This window comes from Petaurus breviceps, unplaced genomic scaffold, assembly GCF_028583685.1.
Source record: "Petaurus breviceps papuanus isolate PSGF00001 unplaced genomic scaffold, PetGlider_PUasm1.0 140, whole genome shotgun sequence".
Classification (NCBI taxonomy): Eukaryota; Metazoa; Chordata; class Mammalia; order Diprotodontia; family Petauridae; genus Petaurus; species Petaurus breviceps.
In genome coordinates, this window is record NW_027185698.1 from 33,178,540 (window position 1) to 33,205,492 (window position 26,953).

Consider the following 26,953-nt stretch of genomic DNA (forward strand, 5'->3'; position numbering starts at 1 on the left):
CTTTTTTCTCCGCCCCGCCTCCGGCCCCATCTTCTCTGCGCGGAAGTGACGTAGAAGGAAGTGCTCTGCAAATAGAGGGTGCTGTCAAACCGCCGGGCCGAGCGGCCGCCGGCGGAGCCCTAGGTGCTCCCGCTGAGCAGCGGGAGCGGAAGGAGCCCGAGCAGGAGGAGGGCACGCGCCCGCTAGGACGGGTAAGGAAGCTCCTCGGGAGCTAGCTGAAGGGACCGAGGAAGACAAGGCTTCGCTCACCGCCTTTCTTGATCTCTGCACCCTCGGCAGGGTCCTCTAGACTCCCCCAGAGCGTGGAGGGAGGCTGGGCCGCCGCTGCAGGTCCGAAAGGGTCCTTCCCGGGCACCGTAGGAGCTCGCGCCTTGCACCGCCTTCGGGCTGGGTAGGCGGGCCTGAGGGAGGCGGGAGCGCTCCCCAAGCCTGAAAGGAGGAAGTGGGAGAAGTAGAGTCCGATCCAACGCGGAGGGCCCTGAAGCAGCTCCGGATGGGAAGGGGTGACCTAGGCCATCTCCTAAGTTTTACAGATGAGGTAACTAAGCCCCAGAGAGGTTAGGTGACTTGTCCAAGGTCACAGGTTTGAGTCCAGGTCCTTCAAATTAGCCCAATTCAGAAAGCCGTACAGCGTGCGATGAAACGCTCAGTTTTGGATCCTGTGTGCTAAGTGTCTAAGATTAGGGAACAGGCTTTACCTGGTGCTGCACGTAGCTATCGATCAATAAACATGCATTTGTTAAGCTTCAGCTATAATAACAGGCCCTACTCGGCGCGAGGGATGCCAAGAGAAAAAAGCGAAAAATGGGCCTGAGGGATTGGGGGAGAGGACAACGATACACAGAGATAGATGTGAAATAGACACTAGATGACTTGGGGGAGAGCTTCACGGAGAAGGCGGCACTTGGTCTGAGCACTGAAGGAAGCTAAAGATTCGGCTTGCTTTTTAAATTAAAATTGTTTTTTCTATTAATAAAAGTTTTATCTCCCACTTCATCTCCCTTGGGGGGGGGGGGTTCCGGGAGACTGAGGCAGGGGAGGAGGAGGGAACATTCTAGACAAGAGCTGTACAGCAGGCTCCAAGGGAGATGTCTGGGATACACCCAGTATTAGCAACTAGAAGAAAGTCATTTTGACCGGGAAGATAAGGCTAGGGCCAGTTTGTGACGGTCTTTAAGGGCCATAGGAGTTATATCCCATCCGGGCTTCTGTGGGGAGCCACAGGACTTGGAAATACTGGGGTAGAGGGAAGAACGCGTGACTGGCAAAAAGTCCAGAAGGAGAGGTTTTGTCCTTCCTGTCAGTAACTAGCAGGGTGACTTGAGGTAAGTCACTTCAGATTCCCAGCTTCTCAGATTCCTCATCCAGTAAAATGAGGGAGTTGGACTAGATTGTCTCTAAGATCTCTTCCCATTCTAAATTTCTGTGAAAATCACTTAGTTGGTGGAAGAGCATGAATTGGTGATTTCCTCTGTCAGTAAGTTTTTCCTTATAAATAAGTGCAATAGATGTTAAAAATATGAAATGTTGGGGGTGGCTAGGTGGCACAGTGAATAGAGCACTGGCCCTGGAGTCAGGAGGACCTGAGTTCAGATTTGCACTCAGACATTTAACAAAACTAGCCATGTGACCTTGGGCAAGTCACTTAACCCCAATTGCCCTGCCTTCCCCCCTCCAAAAAGCAAAAAGAAAAAAAAAAGAAACGAATTGTAATTTTGTGTAATGATGACAGCAGGGTCCAATCAAAAGAATTTCTTTAGTTTTTTCTCCATCAGGTAATTGAATTTGTACAGCGAGAGGTGTTTGATTTATTATGAATTGGTAGTTTCAACAAATTTTTTTTCCTTTAAGTTTTTTTCTTCGTATTAGAGTTCATGGATGATTTTCCAGGATCAGAGACTATAAAGGTTTTTCTTTTGAATATACAAGAGAATATTAACATTATTTGGTAAATCTTTCCTTGACATAAAGAAACTTGCATTACCAGCACCAAGTTCACATTTGAGAAGGGATAACAATTGCATTTTCTTCACAGAGGCAGATGGGGGAACAGGAAATAGAGCATTGGGCCTGAAGATGAGAAGACCTTAGCTCAAATCGAGCCTCAGACACTTACTAGCTTCGTGACCTTGGGCAAATCATTTAACCTCTGTTTACTTCAGTTTCATTCCTGTGAAATGAGGATAATAATAGCACCTAACTTCCAAATTTGTTGTGAGGATCAAATGTGATAATATTTATAAAGTTTTGAGCACATAAGTACTAGATAAAAGTTTGTTTCTTTCTCTCATTTGAAAAGAGAAATGTTAAAATATCTGCCTGAGGTAGGTGCCATTTTTTTGCTCCAAAGAGGATTTGTTTTCCTTGTATTCTCTAGTGACTTAAAATTCCTATGTCTGGGGGAGGAGTTCAGATTTCAAGGAAATAAACTTAAGTAAACAAGCAATCCAAATCAAGTAGTTGTTATAAATGCTAGGTTCTCCAGGTTATAAAGATCAAAATGAATGATGTTCATATTTTAAATGATACAATCTGTGATAACTTGTTTTCTGCTTAGAGCTTTTATCTGAAAAATTATAATGACTATAGAAATGATTAGATAAAGTAACAGAAGGACATTTTACTGGCATGGAATAGTAATTAATAGAATGCACATGGAGGTAGTTTATATTAATTTTACAAATTGAGAAAGGAATTGGCATTTATATCATTTGTACTATGTGGAAGGCATTGTGCTAATCACTTTTTGAAAGTGAATTTGAAAATGAAGATCATTTGATCTTCACAACAGTCCTGTGAGGTAGGTACTGTTATCCTCATTTTGCAGTTAAGGAAACTGAGGCAAACAGGTTAAGGGACTTGCTCAAGGTCACATAGCAAAATAAGTGACTGAAGCTGGATTTGAATTCAGGTAGTCCAGACTCCAGTCCCAGTGCTCTATTCACTGTGCCATCAGCTGCCTGGGGGAAAAGTACTGTGTAAGTAATTTTCTTCAGGTGTGAATTACACTGGTAGCAGGAATTTTGAATATTCTGCAGATTGACTACATAATTTGATCATCATTAATGCCTACAATATACATAATTCTTTGGCGATATAGACTGGCTGATGCTTCTCAGATTTTGGAGTTGAATAAAGGAAGATGCCTCTATCTTATGCTGACTACTAAAAGGTCAAATCAAGTTGTTTGATATGCAGAGGGCACAGTGTCATGACAAGTCCAGTATCAGCCATACAGTTCCAATTCCCAGGATTCTCAGGATGAGATGTTTAGTGGCACAGAGGTCATGGAAACAACCAACAAGCAGGATGGTCCCTGGCATGCTTTGGGCCTGACAGCCGTGACTAGTTATACAAATGATGACTGATGCTGCATGCTCCTTATATTAAATTGTAAGCAAATGTGAGTCAGCAAAAAAAAAAAAAAATCCAAAATAAAATAGGAAATCATTCATAGCATCCATGGTGGTCAAGCACTATAACATGACTAATTTGGCAAAGTGTTAAGGCTTGACCCTTGCAACAGCTGAATCAAGCACTATTTAATTAGATTAATAATTATTAATAAGGTGAACACCTTAGCTGCAAAGGAAGAAACAATTCCAGAGAATACCATAGACCTCCATGGACTTTGTGCTATATCACTGCTGGTAGCGTACAAATACAAAGAACCTTCAAGTAATTCACGATGGAAAGAACCATATATGTAACATAAAACATATGGAAAGTAATTACAAAGCAGCATATGAGTAACTGAAATACTGCAAGGTATAAACTGTACATATAAATGCTGAATGAAGGCATGATTTAAACAGTAAACATTTGTGTGCTTACTTTGAATAGCATCCAGCCCTATTGAGATTCACTAAGGCAACATGAATCATCAATGATTTCTTTCATGCCTGTAAATAGCTGTCCACTGGCCAATCGACACTACATAGAACTAGAAAGCATAAATGCTATCCATAGTGGGCCTTCAGGCTTACAAAAAGACATACTTTCATGATTTGTCTGAGGTTTCAAAGAGTATTTCATGATCTCACTCGGTCCTCACCAAAACTCTGTGAAGTAGACACTACAGATGTTGTTATGTAGATATATAGATAATATATATATATAAGAAATTATATATACATATATGTATATGTGGGAATTATAAATAAGAAAACCAAGGCTTAGGGAAGGTGGTAGCTTATGCATTGTTACCCAATTCTTAAATGTCAAAAGAGAAAATTGAAACAAAATTTTTCCTTATTCTACTTTCTATTCCACATTGTTTCCTCTACTAATTTAGCCCACATTTTAATATGTTTAATCTCTGTAGATTTAGTTTTATACCTTCTTCAGTTTTCTATTTTACTAGTTTTAGACTGTACTTTCTGAAAGACTTTTCCCACCCATCACCTAAATAGTAGTTCAACTAGGTTCCTTCTCACCCAATCAATAGAGATTTGTTAATAATTTGTTAATTGGGTACTGAGGAATATATAAAATTTTGATAAGACATGCTTGTGTTGTAGTAGGGAGATAAAACATATAACTAATAATAATATTACATGGTACATTAGAGAGATGAAAAACACTCTATTTGGTCATTACCAACAGAGAATCCAGAAAAGTTTGATGGAGATGACATTTGAATTACACATTAACTGGATTTTCTCCACAAATTCTTACTCAAATTATAATACGAGAATTATACTGGGTTCCTGAAAAGTATGCCAGCCCAAATTACGTTCTGGCAGGTTCTGCTGACCTGGAAAGACTTTTTGTCATGATCCTGACCATAAACTCATTCTGAGAACTAACTTAAGTAAGAACACAGAACATCACCAATAGTATGGCCAGTATATATGATGAATTTGAAAAGCTGTGAAACAAGAAGCATTTTAAAATGGTACTCATCCCTGTGTGGCTCTTTCTTACGTAGTGACAGCGGCCAGAATGGGGCAGAGGGTGCTAAGAATCACTGTTTTTAGACCATCTATAAACATTAATTGTTAGCAGTGTAAAGGTGAGCTCTCTGTCCAGAGAATAATGAATTAACCTGCTTTTGAAACCATTGAACCATGTCAATATTGACTTTCTCATTGGATCAGAAGACAAAAAGTTTAGCCCAATGTAAGGATGTCTCTTCTCCTAATAGAGGCAACTTAAAAAAAGAAAAAAGATTGGTTTCATTGTGTTTCCAAAAGGAATACAAAACATTTCGTAGGATATTAGGACATCATATTTTATAGAATTTGCAAGCATGAACAAAAGAACCACCATAAATATAATTGTGGCTTCTGCACCAGTATTTGTTGCAGAAGATAAAAAGGTAGAGAAATTCTACAAAGAACTTGGTAAGAGTCTAAAAAATAAGTCAACTTACACTTTTATGTTGATTTCCGTGTAAAATAGGGCACAACAGAAGATGATTAAATGTACTCTGAAAAATACAATTCGGGTTTAAAAAAATGTTTTGATGTCTTCTGTTTTAATATTACCCTCATTTCAGAATATATCTTCTCATCTCCCCAGAGAGTCTTTCCTTATATCAGAGAATCACAAAAGAGAGAGAAAAAACTTAATCTAAACCAACCAGTACATTAACTGAACTTGGTCACTAGTTCCACAAATAAGGAAGAGAGGTGCATTTTCTCAACTGTTCTCTAGCAGGAGTGGGGAACTTTTGGCCTTGACTGAATCCAGACTTCACAGAACAAATCCCCTTAATAAAAGGATTTGTTATGTAAAACTTGGACTCAGTCAATAACTGCACCCAAGGACCTAGAAGGCCACTTGTGACCTCAAGACCTCAGGTACCCCACCCTTGCTTAGGGTATGAATGAGGTTTAAGAAATGGCAAAAAAAAAAAAAGTATTCAGAAACTGTACATCTCTCTATCATAAATACCTGAAGACTTAGAAGCCACTGGGCAGGATGAGAATAAACATCACCACCAAAAGATGGAACTTTACTAAATCTTAGGAAATGTTTAGTTCCTGGTAGAATAATTTCAGAATCATTTTCTTGTGTGTTATCAGATTAGTTAGAACAACATAAAACTAGAAGAAAATACTGTAAAAATTATAATAGTTTTAATCTGCCTTACACAGATGAACTTTTGATGCCAAAAAGTGGGGATTGGGAAAAAAAAAAAGGTAGAGATACTGACCTTATTTTCATGACTTCCTTTAAAAGCAGTAGAAAGCAGTGGCCACTGTGTCTAAAGAAGCTCAGAAATGATCTTAGCCTGCACAACCATTAGTCTTCTTGAAGAGACTTTGCAACAAGGAACAATACAACTTTAGCATATAAACTCTTTTGTAAAACTACAACGAAGGATAGCAGCAAATCAATAGCATCTTATAAGACAGTTTCAGCTCTATGCTGAGTTACACAGAAAACTCACATCCCATCTCCCTTTATAAGTTTGTCTTCCTCCATTAGAATGTGAGCTCTTTGAAAGCAGGGACTGTCTTGCTTCTTTATATTTGTATCCTTGAAGCTCAGCACAGTGTTTGGCATGTAGTGTGCACTTAATAAAGGCTTCATCGTTCTGCGTTCATCCAAAAACTAGTTTAAAAGTTTGGTTGTGATATCCAGCTAAACCACATCATCCCAAGAACATATGGAAAATAGGCTGGCAAGAGGACAAGTTGATGTAAAAATACAACATATTTTCAAAGTTTTTATAATGACTTTCATCATAAATGGTAGTGAAATTACCATATTTAGATTCAACTCAGTTTCTAATATGCTAAACAAGGAAGGTCCGTATTTCTCCCGTCCAAAGATCATTCTCATATGGATGTTACTTTTACTTCAACAAATGTTTATCAGGCTTGTGAGTAAAGGTCTGTACTAGGTGCTGGGAATAAAAAGATAAAAATGAAACTATTCCTGTCCTCATGGGAGCTTACATTTGACCTGGAGCACACAATTATTTACACAGTGTTATTTATGTAAATAAGAGGAATTGGAAAAAGCACTTAAGAAAATTATGTCTGATATAGAGCAAATCAAGAACATATGAAAAACCATTCTGAAGGAGACACAATCTTGAAAGCAATGAGGAATCATTCTGTGCTCAATCAACTCCAGTGCCACCTCCAAAAAGATTCTTTTCCTGTACTCTTCTTCCAGTTGTTAGCACTTCCAGTTTGGTTTACATTCATTCATTCATTCATTTCCAGTTTGGTTTACATTCATGCATTCATTCATTCATTTATTCATTCACTAATAAGTAACTGTGGAGAGATAGAGCTATATAGGTATATAGATACATGTACACACATTGTATTTACTTTTCTATGTAAGTAAACTGCCACTCCCAGTATCACTTCTGTCTTTCATTTTATTACCAGTGCCTAGCATAGTACCTGGAGTGAAGTAAGTGATTAATAAGTGCTGAATTGTATTGAATCATTTACAAGATATACCAGAAAGGAAAAAATTCTAAAAAAAGAATTTTTAAAAATCATGTGATATTAGTACTCAAAAAAAGTTATCAATATAGGCATATTAATGCATTGTTGGTGAAGCTGTCAACTAGTGTAACCATTTTGAACAGCAATTTGAAATTATACAGATAAAGTGGGTAAAATGACCTTAACCTTTGACCCAAAGATTCTTTTGCTAGGCATATACCCCAAGGATGTCATTGAAGAATGACAAGAAGAAAAGCCCTATACACACCACAGTATTAATTAGCTGCACTTTTTATTATACTCAAAAATTGAAAACATCAAGTGGTGGATGCCTGAGCAAATCATGATCCATGAACATAATGAAATATTACTGTACTATAAGAATCTATGAATGTGACAATACAGAGAAATAGGGAAAGACTTTTATGAACTAATGCAAAGTGAAATAAACGGAGACAAGAAAACAATATACAGTTACTAAAACAATATAAATTGAAAGAATAATCTCTACAAAAGAATTGAAAGTAGATGTTTCAAAATTGCAAAGAACAAACTTGGCCCCAAAGAAAAGATAGGAGAGGATAACTCCCTCCCTTTCCTTTTCAGAGGGAGGGGATCTAGTCATGGAATATTGCATATGTTGTCAGTTTTTCAATATATTGATTGGTTTTGTTGATTTTTTTCCCCTTCCTCCTAAAAAAAATTCTCTCTGATTACTTTCTGGGAGGTGGGAGGGACATCAATAACTGCAGATCCGTATGTCTACTTTCTCATCTCTATAAAATCTTTGAGAATGATCTACATTCAAGGATATTCTTGATGGAAATATGAGATAAAAATAAGTAGCCTTTCATAAACAGTTTTTCACAGCAGACTACATAATTCATAGTTAAATAATTGAAATGTGCAAAGTATGCAAAATCCTGCTTTTTTATTTGTTGTTTACAGAAAAAAAAATTGATTCAGTGAAGGAAGACAGAGCTTCCTAGACTTTCTTACAATGTAATGTTATACTTATGTTAAGATCATACAAGATAATTGTAGCCAGATTATTGTCAAAGTCTTCTGAAATGGATAGGCATATACTTTTCAAAGGTGTTTGGCACAGATATGAATGATAATCTTTGTAGGGACAAAATTGAAGGTTTCCTGATAGATAGTTAGATACTTTAGATAATTCTGTCACATGTGGAGGATATGCTCTGGTTCCATCAAGCCAAAGACGTTTTACAGTGTTTCCCCAGTGAGTTCCATGATTATTCAAAAGATCAATTTAGCAATCCATAAATTAAAAAACTAATTGGGGGGCAGCCAGGTAGCACGGCGAGTAAGAGCACCGGCCCCGGTGTCGGGATGACCTGGGGATCGAATCTGGGCTCAGACACTTAGCACCCACCCAGAAACACCTGGCCTTGTAACCTTGAGCAAGTTACTTAACCCCAATTGCTTAAAAAAAACTAATTGGATGAAAAATGCATGTGGTCTAGACTGACATACAATTGGAAGGAGGTATTTATATCTGAGATAATCACTGCAGATGTAAATTTTACCCAGAGTTGAATAGGAGGAAAAGAATAGTCTAGATCTCATTTAGGAAAATAGAGATTTTTATGAATTCAGGCTGTTCAGACATAAAACCTATCCTTAACATAAATGTTCTCCAACTTATTCTATGTGGTAACAATGGTTATAACAACACAATCCTCAAAAAACCACAATTCTAGTGAACCCAAGTGGCAGTGGAGAGATCCATGGTGAAGGGGGGAGTCTTGTAGAGAGAGAGAAGGGTAACAGAAGGATGCTGTAAGTGCTGTACTATTAAAATATATAAGGAATACCTAAGGAAAGTACATTGGGTAGATCCTTCAAGGATGTTCTTAGGGAGAAAATAGACAGTCACACAGGGTGAAGCACGGTTGTGTTTGTGTTAGGTGGAGGCAAGTTTCACACTGATGAGATCTATTGAAGTACTTAAAGGAAAAGCATGGAGAGAAAGGGAGAACATTTGAGTTATACAGGTCAGTAGGAACAAAAGCATAAAGCCAAAAAACCACAAGGCATGCTTGGGATTCAATAAGTAGTCCCAATTCAGTTGTCATGTGTAGTATGTGAAGGAGGGGAGTATGAAGTTAGGCTAGAAAGGTTGGATGGTGCCAATTGAATTCCTGGAGAGAAATTTGAAAGCTACTTGGTAAGCAGTAAAGATCAATGAAAGAATCTTGAGCAGAGAAATAAGAGATTATTCTAGTAGTAATATGAAGGATTGGAGATGGAAAAAGGTGGAGGTGGGGTGACCTATTAGAATATAACAGTCCAAGGAGTTGGTAATCAGGGCCTAGGGCAGCTAGGTGGCACAGAGGATAGAGTGCTGGACCTGGAGTCAGGAAGACTCATCTTTATAAAGTTCAGATCTGGTCTCAGTCACTAGTTGTGTGACCCTGGGCTAGTAAGTAACCCTGCTTGCTCAGTTTCCTCATCTGTAAAATGAGTTGGAGAAGGAAAAGGCAAACCACTCCAGTATCTTTGCCAAGAAAACCCCCAAACTGCTGAACCACAACAATTAGGTCCTATACTAGGATAGTAGCAGTGGGGAAAATAAAGGGAAAGCAAGTTGTGAAGTGTGTTATGAAGGTGAAATTGATTTGCCTTGGTGGCTAGATATGAGAGGTCAGGAAGAAGGAAGAGTTATGTAAAGAAAACACCAGATTTTCCAACATGAGCACTTAAAGAAATTTGAGAGAAGATAAACTTGGTACAGCAGTGGATAAAGCACTGGGCCTGGAGTCAGGAAGAACTGAGCTTAGGCTCTCCAACCTCAGCCATTTTCTAGCTGTATGACCATGGGCAAGTCACTGTTAACCTATTTGCCTCAGTTTTCTCAACTGCAAAATGGGGATAATAATAGCATCTATCTCCCAGGGTCATTGCAAAGATCAAATGAAATAATTTGTAACAAGCACATAATAGTCACTATATATAAATGCTTTTTCTCTTTCTCCTGGTTAGTGATTCCAGTGACAAAAACATTGAAGTCTGGAGGATTAGAGGGTGGATCAAAATAAACTTGATTTTGGATATTCTTATTTTGGTGTGAAGATCTGTCCAGGTACAGATGTTCTCTAGGCAGTTCAAAATGCATATCTGAGCACAGAAGAAAGTCGGGGCCAGAGATGTGTATGATGGTGGTAATTTAATCCTTGGGAGTGGATCAGATTATGAATCAAGATAAGAATGCCAAGATCAGACCCTTGTAAAATATGTGTCTTAGAGTTGGGGATCAAATGAGACCCACAAGGAGATGGGAAAAGGATTAAGGAAGAGGAGAATCTGAAGCTTGGGAGGAAAGAATATCCTGCAAGAAGAAGTGATCAGCAATGGTATGTGCTTCAGAAAGAATAAGGATGAAAATCAGCTAGTGCTTTTGACCTAAGGTCGTTGGTGAACTTTGAGGGATAGTAGTGGTGAGATTAGAATCCAGATCACAAGGGTTTAAGATAAGAGTGAGTGGTGTGGAAGGGAAGGTGGAAAACTTACAAAGTTTAGTAGTGAAGGGGACCTGGGATACTAACTGAATGATGAAAGGGTTAAAGAAGCTTTTTTGGAATTGGGGAGAGCAGCATATTTTGTAAATAGATAGCAGGAAGCCAGTGGAGAGGTGCTCTTCACATCTCCCATCTATTCCCATGGAGATTTCTGTTGTTTTCTTTTTTAACTTCTACAGACACTTCATCTGCTTTCAAGGCTTCAGCTATTACTTCTATTTGCTGATTCCCAAATTTGTATCTCTGGTGCTGTCTCATGTAAGATCCAGGCCTGTATTTCCTGTCACCTTAAGGATATTTTCACTTGGATATCAATCCAACTCAATAAATATTTAAGTTGCTGTTGTTGTATGCAAGGCACTGTATTAGGTTCTGGGGATACAATGAAAAAAGCAAAACAGTCCCCATTACTGAGGAGGGGAACACACAAGTAAGTCTATTCTAAGGATAATTGAGCATTAACAACTAGGAGTTTGGGGAAGACTTCATGCAGAGAAACTGACAATTGAGTCTTGAAGGAAGATGAGGATTCTTAGAGGTAGAGTTAAAGAAGGTGTGCATTTTGCATTTCAGGCATCAGAAACAGCTTGTAAGAATAGAAGGAGAGGGATGGAGTATTAGTTCAGGGAATAGCTTTTAATCCAGTTTGGACTAGAATGCAGAATTATGAAGAATGAATAGCCTAAAATAACCCCAAAGTAGGCAGGAGCCCCATATTGTGGAGAACTTTACATTTAAACTAGGCTAAAGGGTTTTCATTTTATTCTATAGGCAGTGAAGAGCAACTGAAATTTTTGAACAGAGCAACAACATGGTCAGACTTGTGCCTTTGGAAGATTATTTTGGCAACTGGAGGACAGGTTGAAGGAGGGAGACCACTTAGAAAACTGTCTAGACAAAAGGTTATAAGGTCCTAAACTAGAGTGGTGGCTAGGATGGAAGCAGGTAAAAGATTCTGAGCTATCCAGAAACCTCAGAGCTGCACTTGAGGATTCATGTGCAGGGTTAGAGAGGAATAAAGAGGAGAGGTACTGTAGACAGGAAGATCAATTAGATGGCTATTCTAAGGAATCCCGGCAAGAAGTGGTGAAAACTTGAACCAACTTGGGTGGAGGCAGCAGAGGAGTGGAAGAGACAGGGTAGATGTCATGGACATTTCTGAGATATCAGCAGGGCGTAGTGACTGCTTGTATCTAGGGCTCATGGTAACCTTGATTTGCTGGGTAATGAGTAATTTCAGTCTCCACAGGTTCATCCCATCTTATCTTTGCTACTCTTTCTCTTATTTCACCTCCTTTCCAGTCAAACTGGTTTGATTCTCAAAAGTGGCAGTAGAGGGGGAAGAACATCAGACTTGAGTCAGAAGGCTTGAGTCTGAGTCTTTAACTTTAACGTACACTAGCTATGTAACTGCTGGGAAGTCATTTAGAGTGAGTTATTCTTTCTACTTCTGCCTTTCTGCTGATATCGTTTGTTTTTACATCCCCTAATTTCTCATTATATCCTTTCCCCACCTCCCAAAGCCATCGCTTATAAGAAAGAGTAAAAGTAGGGGGAAAACCTAGCCCATTACAGTACTGTAAAAATTTTTTTATTTGAGTATGCCAGCTTGAAGTGATCTCTAACCTCTGAACTCTTAGAGTAATTATTGTCTCTTCAGCTCACCTGATAGTTATGCACTGCTTTGTGTGATATATTTTGTTTTTCTTCTTACTATTGTTTAAATGTTCACTTTCTATTTTACTATATAGCTTGCCTTCCTAATGAATAAGCCCCTTTAGAGCAGGGACAATGGTGGATACATTGGTACTCAATTTTTATAAAATTAATCTTAATCACCTTACTTCCTAAGACCCAGTAGATTTTATAGTATTTTAAACATTTTTTCTCATATGTTCAAGTGGGCTAAATATAAGAATTGAAATGATGACAGCATGTTCTTATTTCAACTTCCTATGACAGAAACGTTTGGTCTTCTCTTGTGAAAGGAGATTGTTCCAATAAACAAACATCAATTTTAATGCCTTTCAAGAGTTTCTTTCTTTGAGCTTTCAAGTGAATTTTTATTATTTCTAAAATTTAATCATATTCTTACTCTGATTTTTATTTTAGGTATCTTGAATGATTTAGTATGGACCCTGTTGCTAGTCACAGCTGCCACCTTCTTCAGCAGCTCCATGAGCAGCGCATTCAAGGCCTTCTTTGTGACTGTATGCTGGTGGTGAAAGGAGTCTGCTTTAAGGCACACAAAAATGTTTTAGCTTCTTTCAGTCAGTATTTTAGGTGTGTGTTTTGGACTTGATTCATATTTGATCATATATAAGAACAAATTTTACAAACAAAATGCTTTCGTTTAGGTGTGACTTCTCACTTTAATAATATTCTCCATTTAAATTCCATTCAAATTTATTCCTTTTTAAACTATGCAGATCTGTCTGAAAGAATGTTATGAGCTTCCTACCTCAAATTTTTTCAACAATTAAGATGATGCCATAAAAGTAGTGCTCAATTATTAATAAAAATAATTATGAAATACTTTATAAAATCAGTTCCAGTGATCTAAAAACAATTCATACTCTTTTAGGAATGAATAGATTAAGGAATTAAACACCTGTCATTGGGGCTTTTTTGATAAACTGAAATTTATACCACATGAGACAGTTTTATATAGATACCAAGTAGATTTTATTTTCCTTAGAAATTATCTTCAAACCTTTCTCTATTTATTGATATGTTATCTATACTTTTTTTTGTCCAAACCTATGATATCATCTGCCTAGGGAGCTCCCCTGATGAGGCAAATTTCCTTTACGGTGAAGATTAGCATTTCATCTGTAAACTATAATCTTAGAGAATTGCTTGGGGCACTAAGAGAGTGAGTGATTAAAGTCACCTAGCTAGGATGATTCACATTATAGTTTGAATTTTAAAAGCTAGTTGCAGATTTAAAGTGTGAACTTCACAGTGATATCTTCTCCATCCTTTTTGATAGTTAATTTGCCCAAATTGTTAGAAAGATGGGATTTTTAAAAACTCTTAAGTTTTTGATCCTTATGTTTTTGTGTTTGATAATTATTAACGTGGGCTTATTTGGATGCAAAGATTGTTAGTGTAGATGTGTTCTTTTACACTATAAACAGATATACTTTCTTTCATCAGGACTTTATTTCAGAATTCTTCAGGCCAGAAGAATGACATTTTTCATTTGGATATAAAAAATGTAGGAGGCATAGGGCAGATATTGGATTTCATGTACACTTCTCACCTGGATCTTAACCAAGACAATATACAGACAATGTTGGACATAGCACAATGTTTACAAGTACAGAATGTACTGAATATGTGTCATGCATTTTTGAAATCTACTGCTATCGAGCAGTCGCCCAGTTTGCCTTGTAATAATGCATTCTCCCTGCACAGTGCTCTAGCTGCTGATGCAAATGGTGTTATGAGTGAAAACTACCCTCCTCACCTATTGCAAGAGTGTTCAGCAGGTGCACAGCCTCCTAAGGTTTTGGATGGCCAGCCTTCCCATGGACCACAGTCAATTCACATTCAGAATTCTGGTGAAGGACCAAAACAGACATCTGACGCTATAGATGGTGGCTGTACAGAACTTCCATTTAAGCAGCCAAATTACTATTACAAACTTAGAAACTTTTACAGTAAACAGTTCTATAAACAAACTTCTTGTTCCAGTCATGAACGAGTAATTGAACAACCCTTTGCTTTCAGTGCATCTACAGATCTTAACTCGGTAGAAAACCATGACTGTACAGTCAGTCCCTCTGAATGTATCTTGGAGTCTTCTGAACACCTCCCTTCTAACTTCCTTGCCCAGCCTTTGAATGAAGCTGCCCCAGAACTGGAGTCTGACAGTACATCATTGCAGCCTGCTGAGCAGAGGAGACTGAAAAAAGCTATCCACCTCAAGAAACTAAGCTTCCTAAAATCCCAACAGTCTGCAGAAGAATCATCTGAAGCCAAAGCAGATCATTGTCTAGCAAAAGGAATAGCAGAGTCACCCTTAGTTAGTGAAAGTACTGTAGAGAAAACTATTAGTCAAAGTACTAAAGAAAAAGAAAGTGAAGAAATCATTAGTTCAGAGAATTTTGATTGTGTTGCTGAAATTGAAAGGACTGAGGGCACTGTCGTCTTGAAAGACCAGACACAAACTCTTCAGTTGCAAAGACAATACACTTGTGAACTATGTGGAAAGCCTTTTAAACATCCAAGCACTTTGGAGCTTCACAAACGGTCCCATACAGGTACAGTGCCTTTAGTACAAAATGGTGAACGCTTTTTAGATAGCGTTGCTCACTCACATTTTTGCAAGAGGTTTTTCTATTGTTGATGAAACTAATGGTTGCAAAGATTATTTGTATCTTTCAAGGGAGCATTTTGGCTACCTTTCCTTTTTTTTCACTTTTAGTTTGCAGGTGCAATTACTAAATCTTAAGACTTATACAAATAGTTCTCTGTACCCCGAACAGAAAAAGTGGCATCTTTTTATCTTATTTGATTTCTGTTCCATATTAATGTTTAAACCTTTGAGTTTTAAAAAAATATTTATTTTTATGTCATTAAGTTTTCATATATTCTAATATACTATATTCAGTTTAATCCTGTTCATTTGAATATTTCTCAGCCATAGCTTACACTAGTTTTTTAATTGTATAATTTACAGTTAATTCATGAAAAAAGGAAGGTCTTTTGATTTTTTTCACGAACAAATCTGATAAATTATTTGAAACGTCTTGGTTATAGGGACCAGTTTTAAAATTTTAATTTAAAAATGAGAATTATTAAAAACAAATATATACAGATTGAAATTGGTCAACTTTTCATTTCTCCTATTTTTCAAAATAGTCTCATCTTTTAAAAAATAAAGTGTTATGAAATAGTTTATATAAATTGTACCTTACCTTTCTATAACTAAAGTTGATTACTTTAGAATAAACATTTCACAAAGATGTGCCAGCATATTATGGGTTTCTGAGGTGTTATGTGTTTTAGAATGTTTTCATGACAATTATTATGGAAATAGCTACACGATTATGATCAATACAAGAAATATCACTTGATAAGATATTTCTCTTCCTATTGTGTCCTAGAATTCTCAGGTCTTGATTTAGTTTTGTTGTTTACTAGGTTGAAATTACTCTGTCCTAAAGAGCAAAAAAGCAAAGTTGTCTTTAACCCTAGGTTCTGTCCAAAAAGGTTTTACTTCTGTACCTCTGAATTATAAAAAAAAATTTCAGAGGCATAATTATCTGCCTCTCTCACATACATGCATGCAAAAACACACACATTTGATATTGAAAACCTTATCTTTGTAGTTTCAGAGGCAGCAAAATATTGTTTTGTACTTTGAAGGCACATCTCTTAAATGACAGTAATAGTATACTCAAAATTAATGCAAAGAATATTGTCAAAAAGGAAATAAATCTTGAGATATGTGGTACTCTGTTACGAATGGTTGTTGACCTCAATAATTTGTGAGCCTAGGCCACATGTGACCCCAATTTTCTTACTGTATTTCTGGTAACAATTTTAATTTGTCCTTGAACCTATTATCACATTATCCCAGACATGTCTATAGAATTAAATTTAGAATTAAAAATGAGTAGAGAGTAGCCAATGATCAAGGATATTCTATCATCCACAAAGCCAACCTATACTTTGAAAAAGAGATACAAATAAAAACATATTATTTCCATCATAAACCTAGGTCAGTAATCTGTAGTTTTACTAGACCAATAAACTATAATTTTACCAGAGCAGGAAGAAAAAAATTTAATTCTAAAGATGAGGGGCATGTTATAGGTAATGTGCCATCTCTTCTCTGGCAATATATTTTGATAAGCTTTAATTTAATATGAAGGGAATGAGAAAAATAGGACTTTTTTTGTCCTCCCCACCTATCCAGACAGCATGATTTAAAGTCAGTACTTTGTTCCAGCAAAAGACCACAACTAATAATGAAAACTAAAAATAATCTGTTAATTCAGACCAAGGTCAAGGAAAATCATAATTTTTCACCCTTACACTAGAGTCTGTGGGTCCATTCTCCCTACACTTTCCCTTCCATGCCCCCTTCTGTTATGTGCATAGCAAATGGCAGAGGTTCAACAGCTCTGGCCTTAAAGTCCAGTGAGACCTTCAGGGCTTAATGCCAGCTTCACTTATTGGGTTATCAAGTGGCAGGTCACTGCCCTGAGCTTGTTTTCCTAATCTGTAAAATAAGGAGAATATTTGTGGGATCCTAATGGGATTGTAGCAATCAAACTGTATCTGTAGATGTGTATTTAAAGTACTTTGTAAGCTTTCAAGCCCTCAAGCAATGTCAGGTGTTTTATTTGAAACAAATGGTAGAAGTGGGAGTGTTTATGCAAGAAGAGGTGAAGAGGCTGCTGGGATAGCCCTGGTGGTAGAGCACCTCTGCTTTTGGGCCCAGAATGGGGGTGCAAGACAGAAAGGTTTTGTATTTTGTGTGGATGGGGCTTTCATTTGAATGTGTGAGTTGTTTAGCTATGATAATTAGACATTTTGGACTAGATATAGTTATTTTAGAGGGAAGCAACCAATTACAAAAAAAATCATTTTTTATTCCCATCAGAGATAGGTTCTATGACTATGTGTAAATGATTCAGACACACAGTGTTACTATTTATAAAAACTACTTCTTCAAAGATAATCACTGATTACACCATCACTACTAACAATTTTACATGTTCTGTTTTTGTTTTAGGTGAGAAACCTTTTGAATGTAACATTTGTGGGAAACACTTCTCCCAGGTGGGAAAAATTTTATTTATAGCTAATTACTGGAAACCTAAGGGAATTGCTTGTTTTTAGTACAAATAAAACAGTTATCTTTGTAGTATTTATGAGACATGGTTTTGCATTTTTCTTACGAAATCTTGCTTAAAGGATTTCTAGTTAGCCAGGATAAAAATAATTTTAAAGGGAAAAAAAAAATTCCATTTCCCTTTATAAGGGACAAGAGGGAAAAAATTTTTTTCAAGTGAATGAACTTTTATAATACTAAGATGGACTGAATTCTGCTTGATTTTCCTTCCCCTTTTTGCAGAGTTCCCCGTAAAACCAATAGTGCACATACCCAAAAGCAATTTTGGATTGCCTTTGAAAAAGACAGCAATGACTGGTCCATGCTTGAACGCCTTTTCAGCTTAGAGTAGAACCTGACAGCATAAACTTCAGCTCCAGGATGTCCTCCACTGCACAGAGGGATCCAAGGAATCTTAGAGGAGGGGAGAGGTCTCTTTAGTTTTATTGAGCATCTCTTTGACAGGATTGTTATGAGGATCAAATGAAATCATATATGAAAAGCACTTGTATATCTTAAAACACTGTGTAAATGGGGGCTTTTGTTATTTATTTTCATTCCTCTTATGGCTAAAGGATCGAATCTGTTGCTTCACTGTAACTTGTCCCTTATCAGCACAGTACCTAATATATCTTTGCATTGTTGACACATCCTAAATATGGCTATCTAATTAAATTATTACTTAATTGGTGAATCCACATCATTCTTGTAAGCTGTGACTTTTAAGTAATAGAATTATTCGTATTAAACATATCTGTGCTTCAGTAGACAAATGGATGTTGTTCCTGACAAAGTCACCTCCTTGCAGCAGAGCATGCTTCTGTCATCAGTGTTGTTGCACTGCTCAAAACATTTCTTTTGGGATATTCCTTATGAGTCCTAAAGCATGTGCTTTTCAGTATGTTTAGTGGCATATATTTATCCTTTAGGATAAATATTCTTTAGGATCCTTTAAGGGTAGAGGTTTTTTAAACACCTGAAAGGTATTTGCAGCCAAGTCTGGTGAATTAGGAAAATGATTAAAAATCACCCTGTCATTAAGATTCCCTATTCCCTGCTCCACTTTTCTATTACCTCCAGCAATTCCTATATCCTCCCTGACCCCCAGTCTTATACCTTCCTTTCTTAGCCCTTAATCTCTCATCTTTCTTATCTAGGTCACTACCAAGATACTTTTTTTTCTATATAACATTACCTTGGATCTTTCCTCTCTTATCTTTGGTTTCCCTTCTATAGAAATAGAGCTCATTCATGTCCTAATCACCTTAAGCAACCATTATGGCAACAGTATTCTTTCTTACCTCTCTAAGAGCCAGAACCATTTATTTCCAATATCATTTCATTAATATCAACTTCCTCGAAGATTGCCAATTGTGATTGCCTCACCTCACATTAAAGCTTCTGGCTTCAATTGATTCCTTAGCCAGTCACCTTTTTTCAGAATAACTTAGCAAATAATTATTATATACCAATTATTCACTAAGCTTTTTTGTAGGCTTGTGGGGGAATCCAGAGGAGTGTCTGGCCCCGGCCCTAAAGAATCTTACAATCTTGTTGAAGAGATGAGAGAGAAACAGTTTTAACATCTCCCTGACATTTGACAGTTTGGTTACCTCCTTTCTTCTCAAATTTCTTGACACTCCACTATCCTGGTTTTCTCTTTTTCTGTCTCCTTTATGAGTTCTTCTTCCTTTTGTCTGCTGTAAGAAACATTGAAGATTTAATCTAAAGACACACACACAGAGATAGGTTAAATGATTTACCTACATCATAAAGGTTATACATGACAGAGCCAAGATATACTTATTGATCTCCTGGTATATATGTTAGGAGCTGGGATATTCCTGTTGTGAGCCCAGTTTTTGCCCTCAAGAAACTTAAGACCTAGTTGGTGATAACAGTATGCAGATAACTCATACTAAACCGTGTGTGATAAGTTCCATACAAATGGTATAAAACATTGCTATAGGAGTTCAGGGGAGAAAGATCTCTTTCAGCAGAAGTAATCAGAGAAGGATTTGAACTGGTCCTTGAAGGAAAGTAGGTTTTCAAAAGATGGAGAAAGAGGAGGAGGTTAAAAGTAAGCATTCTGAGGTGACTTAAATGGTTTGAACAAAAGTGTGGAGACAAGAAAGTGCAAGGCTAATTTGGGGAATAATGAATATGTTGGTTTAGCTAGAACATCCGAGTTGGACAGGTATAAAATTGGAAAGGTAGGTTGGTACCAAAGGGATTTGGACTGGGCAGTGAAAATTTATGAGCATTAGATTGACGTGACCAAAGCAGAATTTTGGGTAGATCAGTCTGGTGACTGGTGTGTCTGATGACCATTAGGATGTCATTGGGAATGGAAAAGGAGCTGACATCTAAGACGTTATAGGCAAAGCCCTGATCACTTTTTCTAGTTCTCATCCCTTATTTTCATCTGTCTTCTGGATGTTTTCATCTGGTTGTCCTAATATTACTTCTAGCCCAACAAATATGTCTAAAATCACCTTTGTCATTTTTCCCCCTCCAAGAACCCCTCCCCAATCATTTTTTCCTGACTTTACTCTTCTCTGTTCTCTCAGTATCGAAGTTCAAAGCCTGTTATCTTTTATTTTTTTTCACACTTGATAGAGAAGCAGTGAGGTCTAGTCAGAAGAGCACTGGATTTACAGCCAGAAGACCTAGGTTCATATCCAGACATTACTATGTGTGTGACTCCGGGTGAGTTGTTGAACTTTTCTGGGCCTCATTTATCTCTTTGTAATATGGCCTCTAAGTTCTCTCCCAGCTCTAAATTTGTGATCCTAAGCCTTGTTGAATTAAAACTTCACTAGGCACTGGGAGAAAATAAAAAGATAAATAAGGAAAAAAAGTCTGTACAGAGAAATAGTGCCATTTGCAGTTTGTCAGTGTGGTGTAGTGGATGAAATGCCCCTGGAGTTAGAGGGCACATCTAATGCTGGCTGTCTGACCATGGACAAGCCATGGAACTTCTTGGAAGCTCAGGCAACTCTCTATGGTATCTGCTAAGCTACAGAGTGCACAGCGGGTCTTTGTGTCAGAAGTTCTCATACTGACCAAATCACAGATCCTTGATCTAGTTATGCACATTTAGGCCTTTGTTATTCTGTTCCTGTGTTACCATAATAGCTTCCTAACTGGCTGCCTTCCCTCCAATCTCTCCCAAGTTAAATTCACCAAAATAATTTCTTTTAGTGCCTACAGTGTTAGAGGCTTTATGGTAGGTGCTGAGGATACAGACACAAAAATGAAATGTTTCATCCTCAAGAAACTTGTATTCTCCTGGGGGAGATATGGCACCTATACAGATAAACAAATGGGATTGGGTGAAGATAAGACCAGTAAGAACCAGAAAGGGCTTTATATAAGAAATGGCCCTTTTGAATCGTTACGGGAAGTAAGGGTTCTGAGAGGCAGAATTAAGAAGGAAGCACATTCCAGGTGTGGGGGCAGTCTTCCTAAAGTGTAATGATGGAGTAACTTAACTCCACAAAACCCTTCGTGAGTCTTCTTTACTTACCAGAGAGAATCCCTGTGTCTGCCTGGGATTCAGTTTAGCAGTTTTACTCCCCATGCCTACAATGCCGATCTCTCTAGCTCTTGTCTGTTGATATACTTAACTTTCAAATCTCAGCTCAGGAATTTTCTCTGATCCTTCCAGCTTGAAGTAAGCACTTGTACTCTCTGTCTCTGTCTAATGTGTGTTGTGTGAGTTTGTAGAGGGATGATTCAAGCAACCAAACCATCTCCTTCTACTTGCCTATAGAAAGCCAGTGTTCTAGCCAGGCCAGGCCAGGCCATTAACGTTCTCAAGCACACCAGGCAACTTCTCTTGGCCTGACACCTCTGCCTCCCTATCCCATCATTCCTTCTGCCTGAAATGCAGATGTCCTCATGGTTCTTCCCATCAAAGTTTTGTTTCTTGGATGGCAGGCAGCATAGGATACTAAAAAGAACACTGGGACTTGGAGTCAGAAGATCTGAGTTTAATTCTTTGAGCAAGTGTCTGTACATTTCTCTTTCCTCCTCTATAAAATGAACATGAAAATGCCTCTGTTCTCCAACTGTAGAGGGCCATTTTGAGGAATGTGTACTGTACAGGGTAGCTAACTAGAGACATGTGAACTGCTATCGTTCTCCTTCAAGAACCAGCTCAGGTATTTAAACCTACTTAACCTCTCCACAACCCTCAGAGACGTTGCTCAAGACATTCTTTTTATGAAATGTCCTTTCAGTACTTCTCTACTCTGCCATCCCATCCCATTCCTTCAGGTCCTGTTCCATATTCAACTCCGTGAAGCTCTCTCAGAATAACTTTACTGGCCTTAATACTTAAGAATATCAGGTACTATGCTAATTTACCTGCCCTTTATTTTCTGTGTAGGGGATACCTGTGTATTTCTGAAGACTATGATTTTTTTAGTTACATTTATTGTCTACGTATCTGTTTTATTTAAATTATATTATACAATTAAATTACAGTTAAATTATGCAATCCTTATAGGTAGAGTTGTTAATTTTCTCATAAAGAACTGTGCATGTAATGGATATTTAATAAATGTAAATTGAATAGTCTAATAATTAATTTCTTAAAACCCTAACCAAAATAGTCTTTTATGGATTAAAGTAAACCTGTATCAACATATAGCTGTATTTATAGGTTTAAATAAGACTGCCTTGTGATTAGCATTAATGCTTGCTTTGGTAGCAATGACTTAGAATGGATTTTGACTGCATCGGTCAATTTAAAAGTAGAAAAATGGCTTTATTAGTAAGAACCAAATTGGTTTTTTGGAAGTTATTTTAAAATTCTAATTTTGTTTTTCTTAAAGATCTGGGGATTTTAGTTAACCATAAATTCATTATATGATGTAGCTGGCACAATCTTTGGCATTATAGAACTTTGGAATTAGGAGGGACCACAGAGGTTATTTAGTAGAGCCCATCTTTGAAACATGGATTGCTACTATAACATCCATAACAAGCAGTTATTCATCTTCTACTTAAAATCCTTCAGTGATGGGAAACTCGTTACATATTGAAGTCATTCATTTTATTTTTGGGATAGTGTTTATTATTAGAACATTTTCCCCTCTATTGATGAAAAATATGCCCTTTACTCACTGTAACTTCAGCTCATTTTTCTTGTTCTACTTTCTGTGGCTAAAACAGGGCAAGTTTAATACCTTCATTAGTTGACATATAATGTTCATATCACAGGAGCTAATAATAATCCCATTTCATTCTGGCCAGATCATATTTGCAATCTACTTTTTAGTTATGGGCACCATACATTATGGGCAGCTATGTGGTATAATGTATAGAGTGCTGGACTTGGAGTCAACAAGACTCATCTTTGTGAGTTCCTATCTGACCTCAGATGTTAACTAGGTGTGACCCTGGGCAAGTCACTTTATTCTGTTTGCCTCAGTTTCCTCATCTGTAAAATGAGCTGGAGAAGGAAATGGCAAACCACTCCACTATCTTTGCCAAGAAAACCCCAAATAAGGTCATTGAGAGTTGGACATGACTGAAATGACTAAACAGCAACAAACCATATTTTAAGAGGGACATTGGCAAATGGGAGTTTGCCAGAGTAAAAGGAAGAGTGGACATAATAGCACATAAGAAACAGACAAAATAATTGCTTATATTTAGCCTGGAAAAGAGAGGACTAATGAGAAATGAGTGCTGTCTTCAAGTATTTGCAGAGCTGCCATCTTTTTTTTTGTCCTTAGAGGGGAGAAGGCAGGGCAATTGGGATTAAGTGACTTGCCTAAGGTCACAAGGCTACCGTGTTTCCCCGATAATAAGACAGTGTCTTATTATTTTTTTTGGACAGAAAAACACCAGAGGGCTTATTTTCAGGGGAGGGCTTATTTTAATGAACATTGACAGCAATTTTAATAAACAGGTAAATGTGAACAAAAAAATGTACCTTTATTCAATAAGCAAATCACTGGGGAAGAACAGGATGACGCCCTTACTGCTGCAGCTCTGATTGGATGCAGCTCGGAGCGCGGCGTGCGTTTCACGGGGGGGGATCACCTTCACTACAGTAGCAATCTCAATAGGGCTTATTTTAGAGGAATCTTACACAGTAAGGGGAGGGCTTATTTTCGGGATAGGTCTTATTATCAGGGAAACACGGTAGTAAGTGTTAAGTGTCTGAGGCTGGATTTGAACTCAGGTCCTCCTGACTCCAGAGCTGGTGCTGTATTCACTGCACCACCTAGCTGCCCCTGAGCTGCAACCTTTCAAAGGGAGTTGTTTGGATGTCATTTTAGAGAGTAAAACTAGCCCTGTTCGGTAGAGGTTGTAGGAAGGCAGGTTTTGTTTTGGCTCAGTATTAGAAAGGATTTTCTCATGCTTAGAGCAGCCCTACAGTGAATGGAGTAGGATGTGTTAGTATGTTAGTCCCCATCACTACAACCATTCTGGTAGAGGCTGCATGATTACCTGTCAGGATCTTACAGAAACAGTTCTTGCATTGGCTAAGTATTCATCTCTAAGGTCCCTTCCAACTCTTAAGATGAAGGGATTTTTATTTGGACTCTATGCCTCAGTGTGGCATAGAGGTGTCTGTGGTTTTTCAAAAATTATAGAAACAAACACATTCCCTGAAAGATGCTTCCAAGATAGAAATGTTTCCATGATTGGTCCAGTGATATTCTTGTCACCGTTATCTGAGAATAGCCCAGGTATGCTTAGAGATGTTCACCAAGTTGGCTGCAGTTTGATGATATTTTTAGCCACAGTAACTTTTGAAGTGCTAGAGGGCTTCTTATCAGCATCAGTGGAGGGAGTATACACACTAATGAAATTTCAGAGTCTTGGAGCACTCAAGTGTGAAATCTGTGCTCTAATATAGCAAATCTGTAGGGACAGTTTTTAAAAATTAATCAAAATTCATAATAAATTTCCATTATTAAATAACTAAGAGAAATTAAGCCCTTCTAATAGTATCATGTAATTTTAAATGGAAGATGTGTTTTTTAAAATCAATTATTATATAATTTATTTAAAAGAAAAAGACTATTAAAAACAAATCAAAAGATATAATAAAACCATAGCAGATTTCATAATTTTATATTATAATTTTTGGCTTTCAAAATACAAAGTAATATAAAATAATAGTTAACCAGATGGCGCTTTATAGATAGTTGTAATAATTTTTTCTTAAATTTAATAGAAAAAAGATTGATCTTGCAGATGTAACATCACATCCTCTTACTAATAGAAACTCATTAAATGTTCTGTTTCCAGGCAAACTGACATATTTTTATAAAGATTCCTTGTAATACTGTTCCTTCTATGCAGGCCAACTATATTTTTTCACAAAACACTTATTTCCTGGCATTTATAAAAATCATCTACTTTCTTTGTGTGATGATGGGCCAACAATTTAACTTTTCAGTGCCTATATCCAGATAACCCTTTAACTATAAAACCATTGATAGCTTGTCAGTCTGTACTGATGGAGAAAGTTTCTACATTAGAAGCTTCCCATACAAATGGAATCAGAGGTCCAGACCCCTCTTCCCTCCAAAAAAAAAAAATTCTACAGAATTTTGTGGAGTTTTATATAAATTGCATGATACTTAAGCATTTTTTAAAAATGTGTGTATGTGCATTCACAGATTAAATTTAGACTTTTTGGCTTACATATAACGTACATATGAATTATATACGTATCTTTAATGAACATTACAGCTTAAAAAAAACCTCGTATTTTCTCTTGGCTGTTGTTCCACTGTCCACTTATTGTGAATCATCTCTGGTAATAACTACCTGTGCATTATGACTTCTGGATTCTATTTTTCCAGTTGATTTCTCAGCAACACAACAGTAGTTTAAAAAAATTTTTTAGGGGCAGTTAGTTGGCACAGTGAATAGAGCACCGGCCCTGGAGTCAGGAGGACCTGAGTTCAAATTTGGCCTCATACACTTAACACAAAAACTAGCCATGTGACCTTGGGCTTAACCCCAAATGCCCCTCAAAAAGCAAAAAAAATTTTTTTTAAACTGGGGGGATGATACATCCAGAAGACTTCTTAGCTAAATTATGGCAGTGGTGTGCCAAAACAAGATAAATATATATATATATATATTTTTTTTTTAAGTCATTTAAATGGTGATTAGAGGCAAAAAAGAGGTGTGGGTTTCTTTTTTGTTTTTTTACTCTAATACCATTGTAGTATTACTGTATTTTTTTTACAATTTAATATTGATTTTTACATGAACATTATTATCTCCACCAACTTGAATTTTGTACTTTGTAAAATTTCTGGGGAAAAAAATATGAATAGCTGCATGGCTAATTAACTGCCATTTTATAGATTAGTAGGAAAGTTAAAATGATAAACCCATCCAATGGAACTAATTGAACTTGTCAAGGAAATATTACGTCTAAATTAAATTAGCTTCTTTTATTAAAAATATCCTATTATAGAAAAAAATGGACCACTTAGGAATCTAGAACTGTGTAGTCTCAAGTGGAAGATACCCAGGAGTCATAGTATCTGAGCCCTACTCACTCTTTACAGCATACCTGACAGTTGGTTATCTAGCCTCTTTTCAAGCACTTCCACTGCCTCACAAGGAGAGTTCATTCCATTTGGGGGTTGCTTTCATTGATAGCTAGTTCTATGATGTTGGCCTGAAACTTGCCTCCCTAAATCTTCTACCTGCTAGTCCTAATTCTGTCATCTGGAGTCAAACAAAACATAAACAAATAAAAAAATCTGTCCTCCACAAGCACCCCTTTAGGTACCTGAACTTAGCAATCATGGCTCCCCCCTAAATTCTCCCTTTTAGGCTTCCCCAATTCCTTTCTCCAAAGATTATGATATCATTTACCTTTACCATCCTGATTTTGCCCCTTTAAAAGTATGTTATTTAGAACTAAGCATGATATTCCAGATGTGGTCTGATGAAGGCATTCTATTTCTCTTTATTTTCCCCTCTCCTATGCTTGTGCCTCAGGGAAATAGAAGTTTCTTTGTTTTTCTTACCCAGAGTGGAAATAGATTTCTAGCTCACACTTCATACTGTACACATCCAAAATAAAACTCTTCACCCCCAGCCAAATCTCTCTCTCTCTCTCTCTCTCTCTCTCTCTCTCTCTCTCTCTCTCT

The 26,953-nt window shown here is 37.2% G+C and overlaps 2 protein-coding genes across 4 annotated transcripts in view; one reads left to right on the plus strand and one right to left on the minus strand.

Annotated features, from left to right (window-relative positions):
* TMEM128 (transmembrane protein 128) overlaps nucleotides 1-26,953 on the minus strand; it is a 480,334-nt gene that overhangs the window by 55,217 nt on the left and 398,164 nt on the right. The window lies entirely within an intron of this gene.
* ZBTB49 (zinc finger and BTB domain containing 49) overlaps nucleotides 40-26,953 on the plus strand; it is a 36,803-nt gene continuing 9,889 nt past the window's right edge. For 2 of the 3 annotated variants that reach the window (XM_069069895.1, XM_069069907.1), the window contains exons 1-4: nucleotides 40-191; nucleotides 13,070-13,240; nucleotides 14,117-15,225; nucleotides 17,709-17,755. In XM_069069895.1, coding sequence (XP_068925996.1) covers nucleotides 13,089-13,240; nucleotides 14,117-15,225; nucleotides 17,709-17,755 — 1,308 coding nt within the window. In that variant the 5' untranslated portion in view covers nucleotides 40-191; nucleotides 13,070-13,088. The other variant, XM_069069899.1, reaches the window with a different exon arrangement.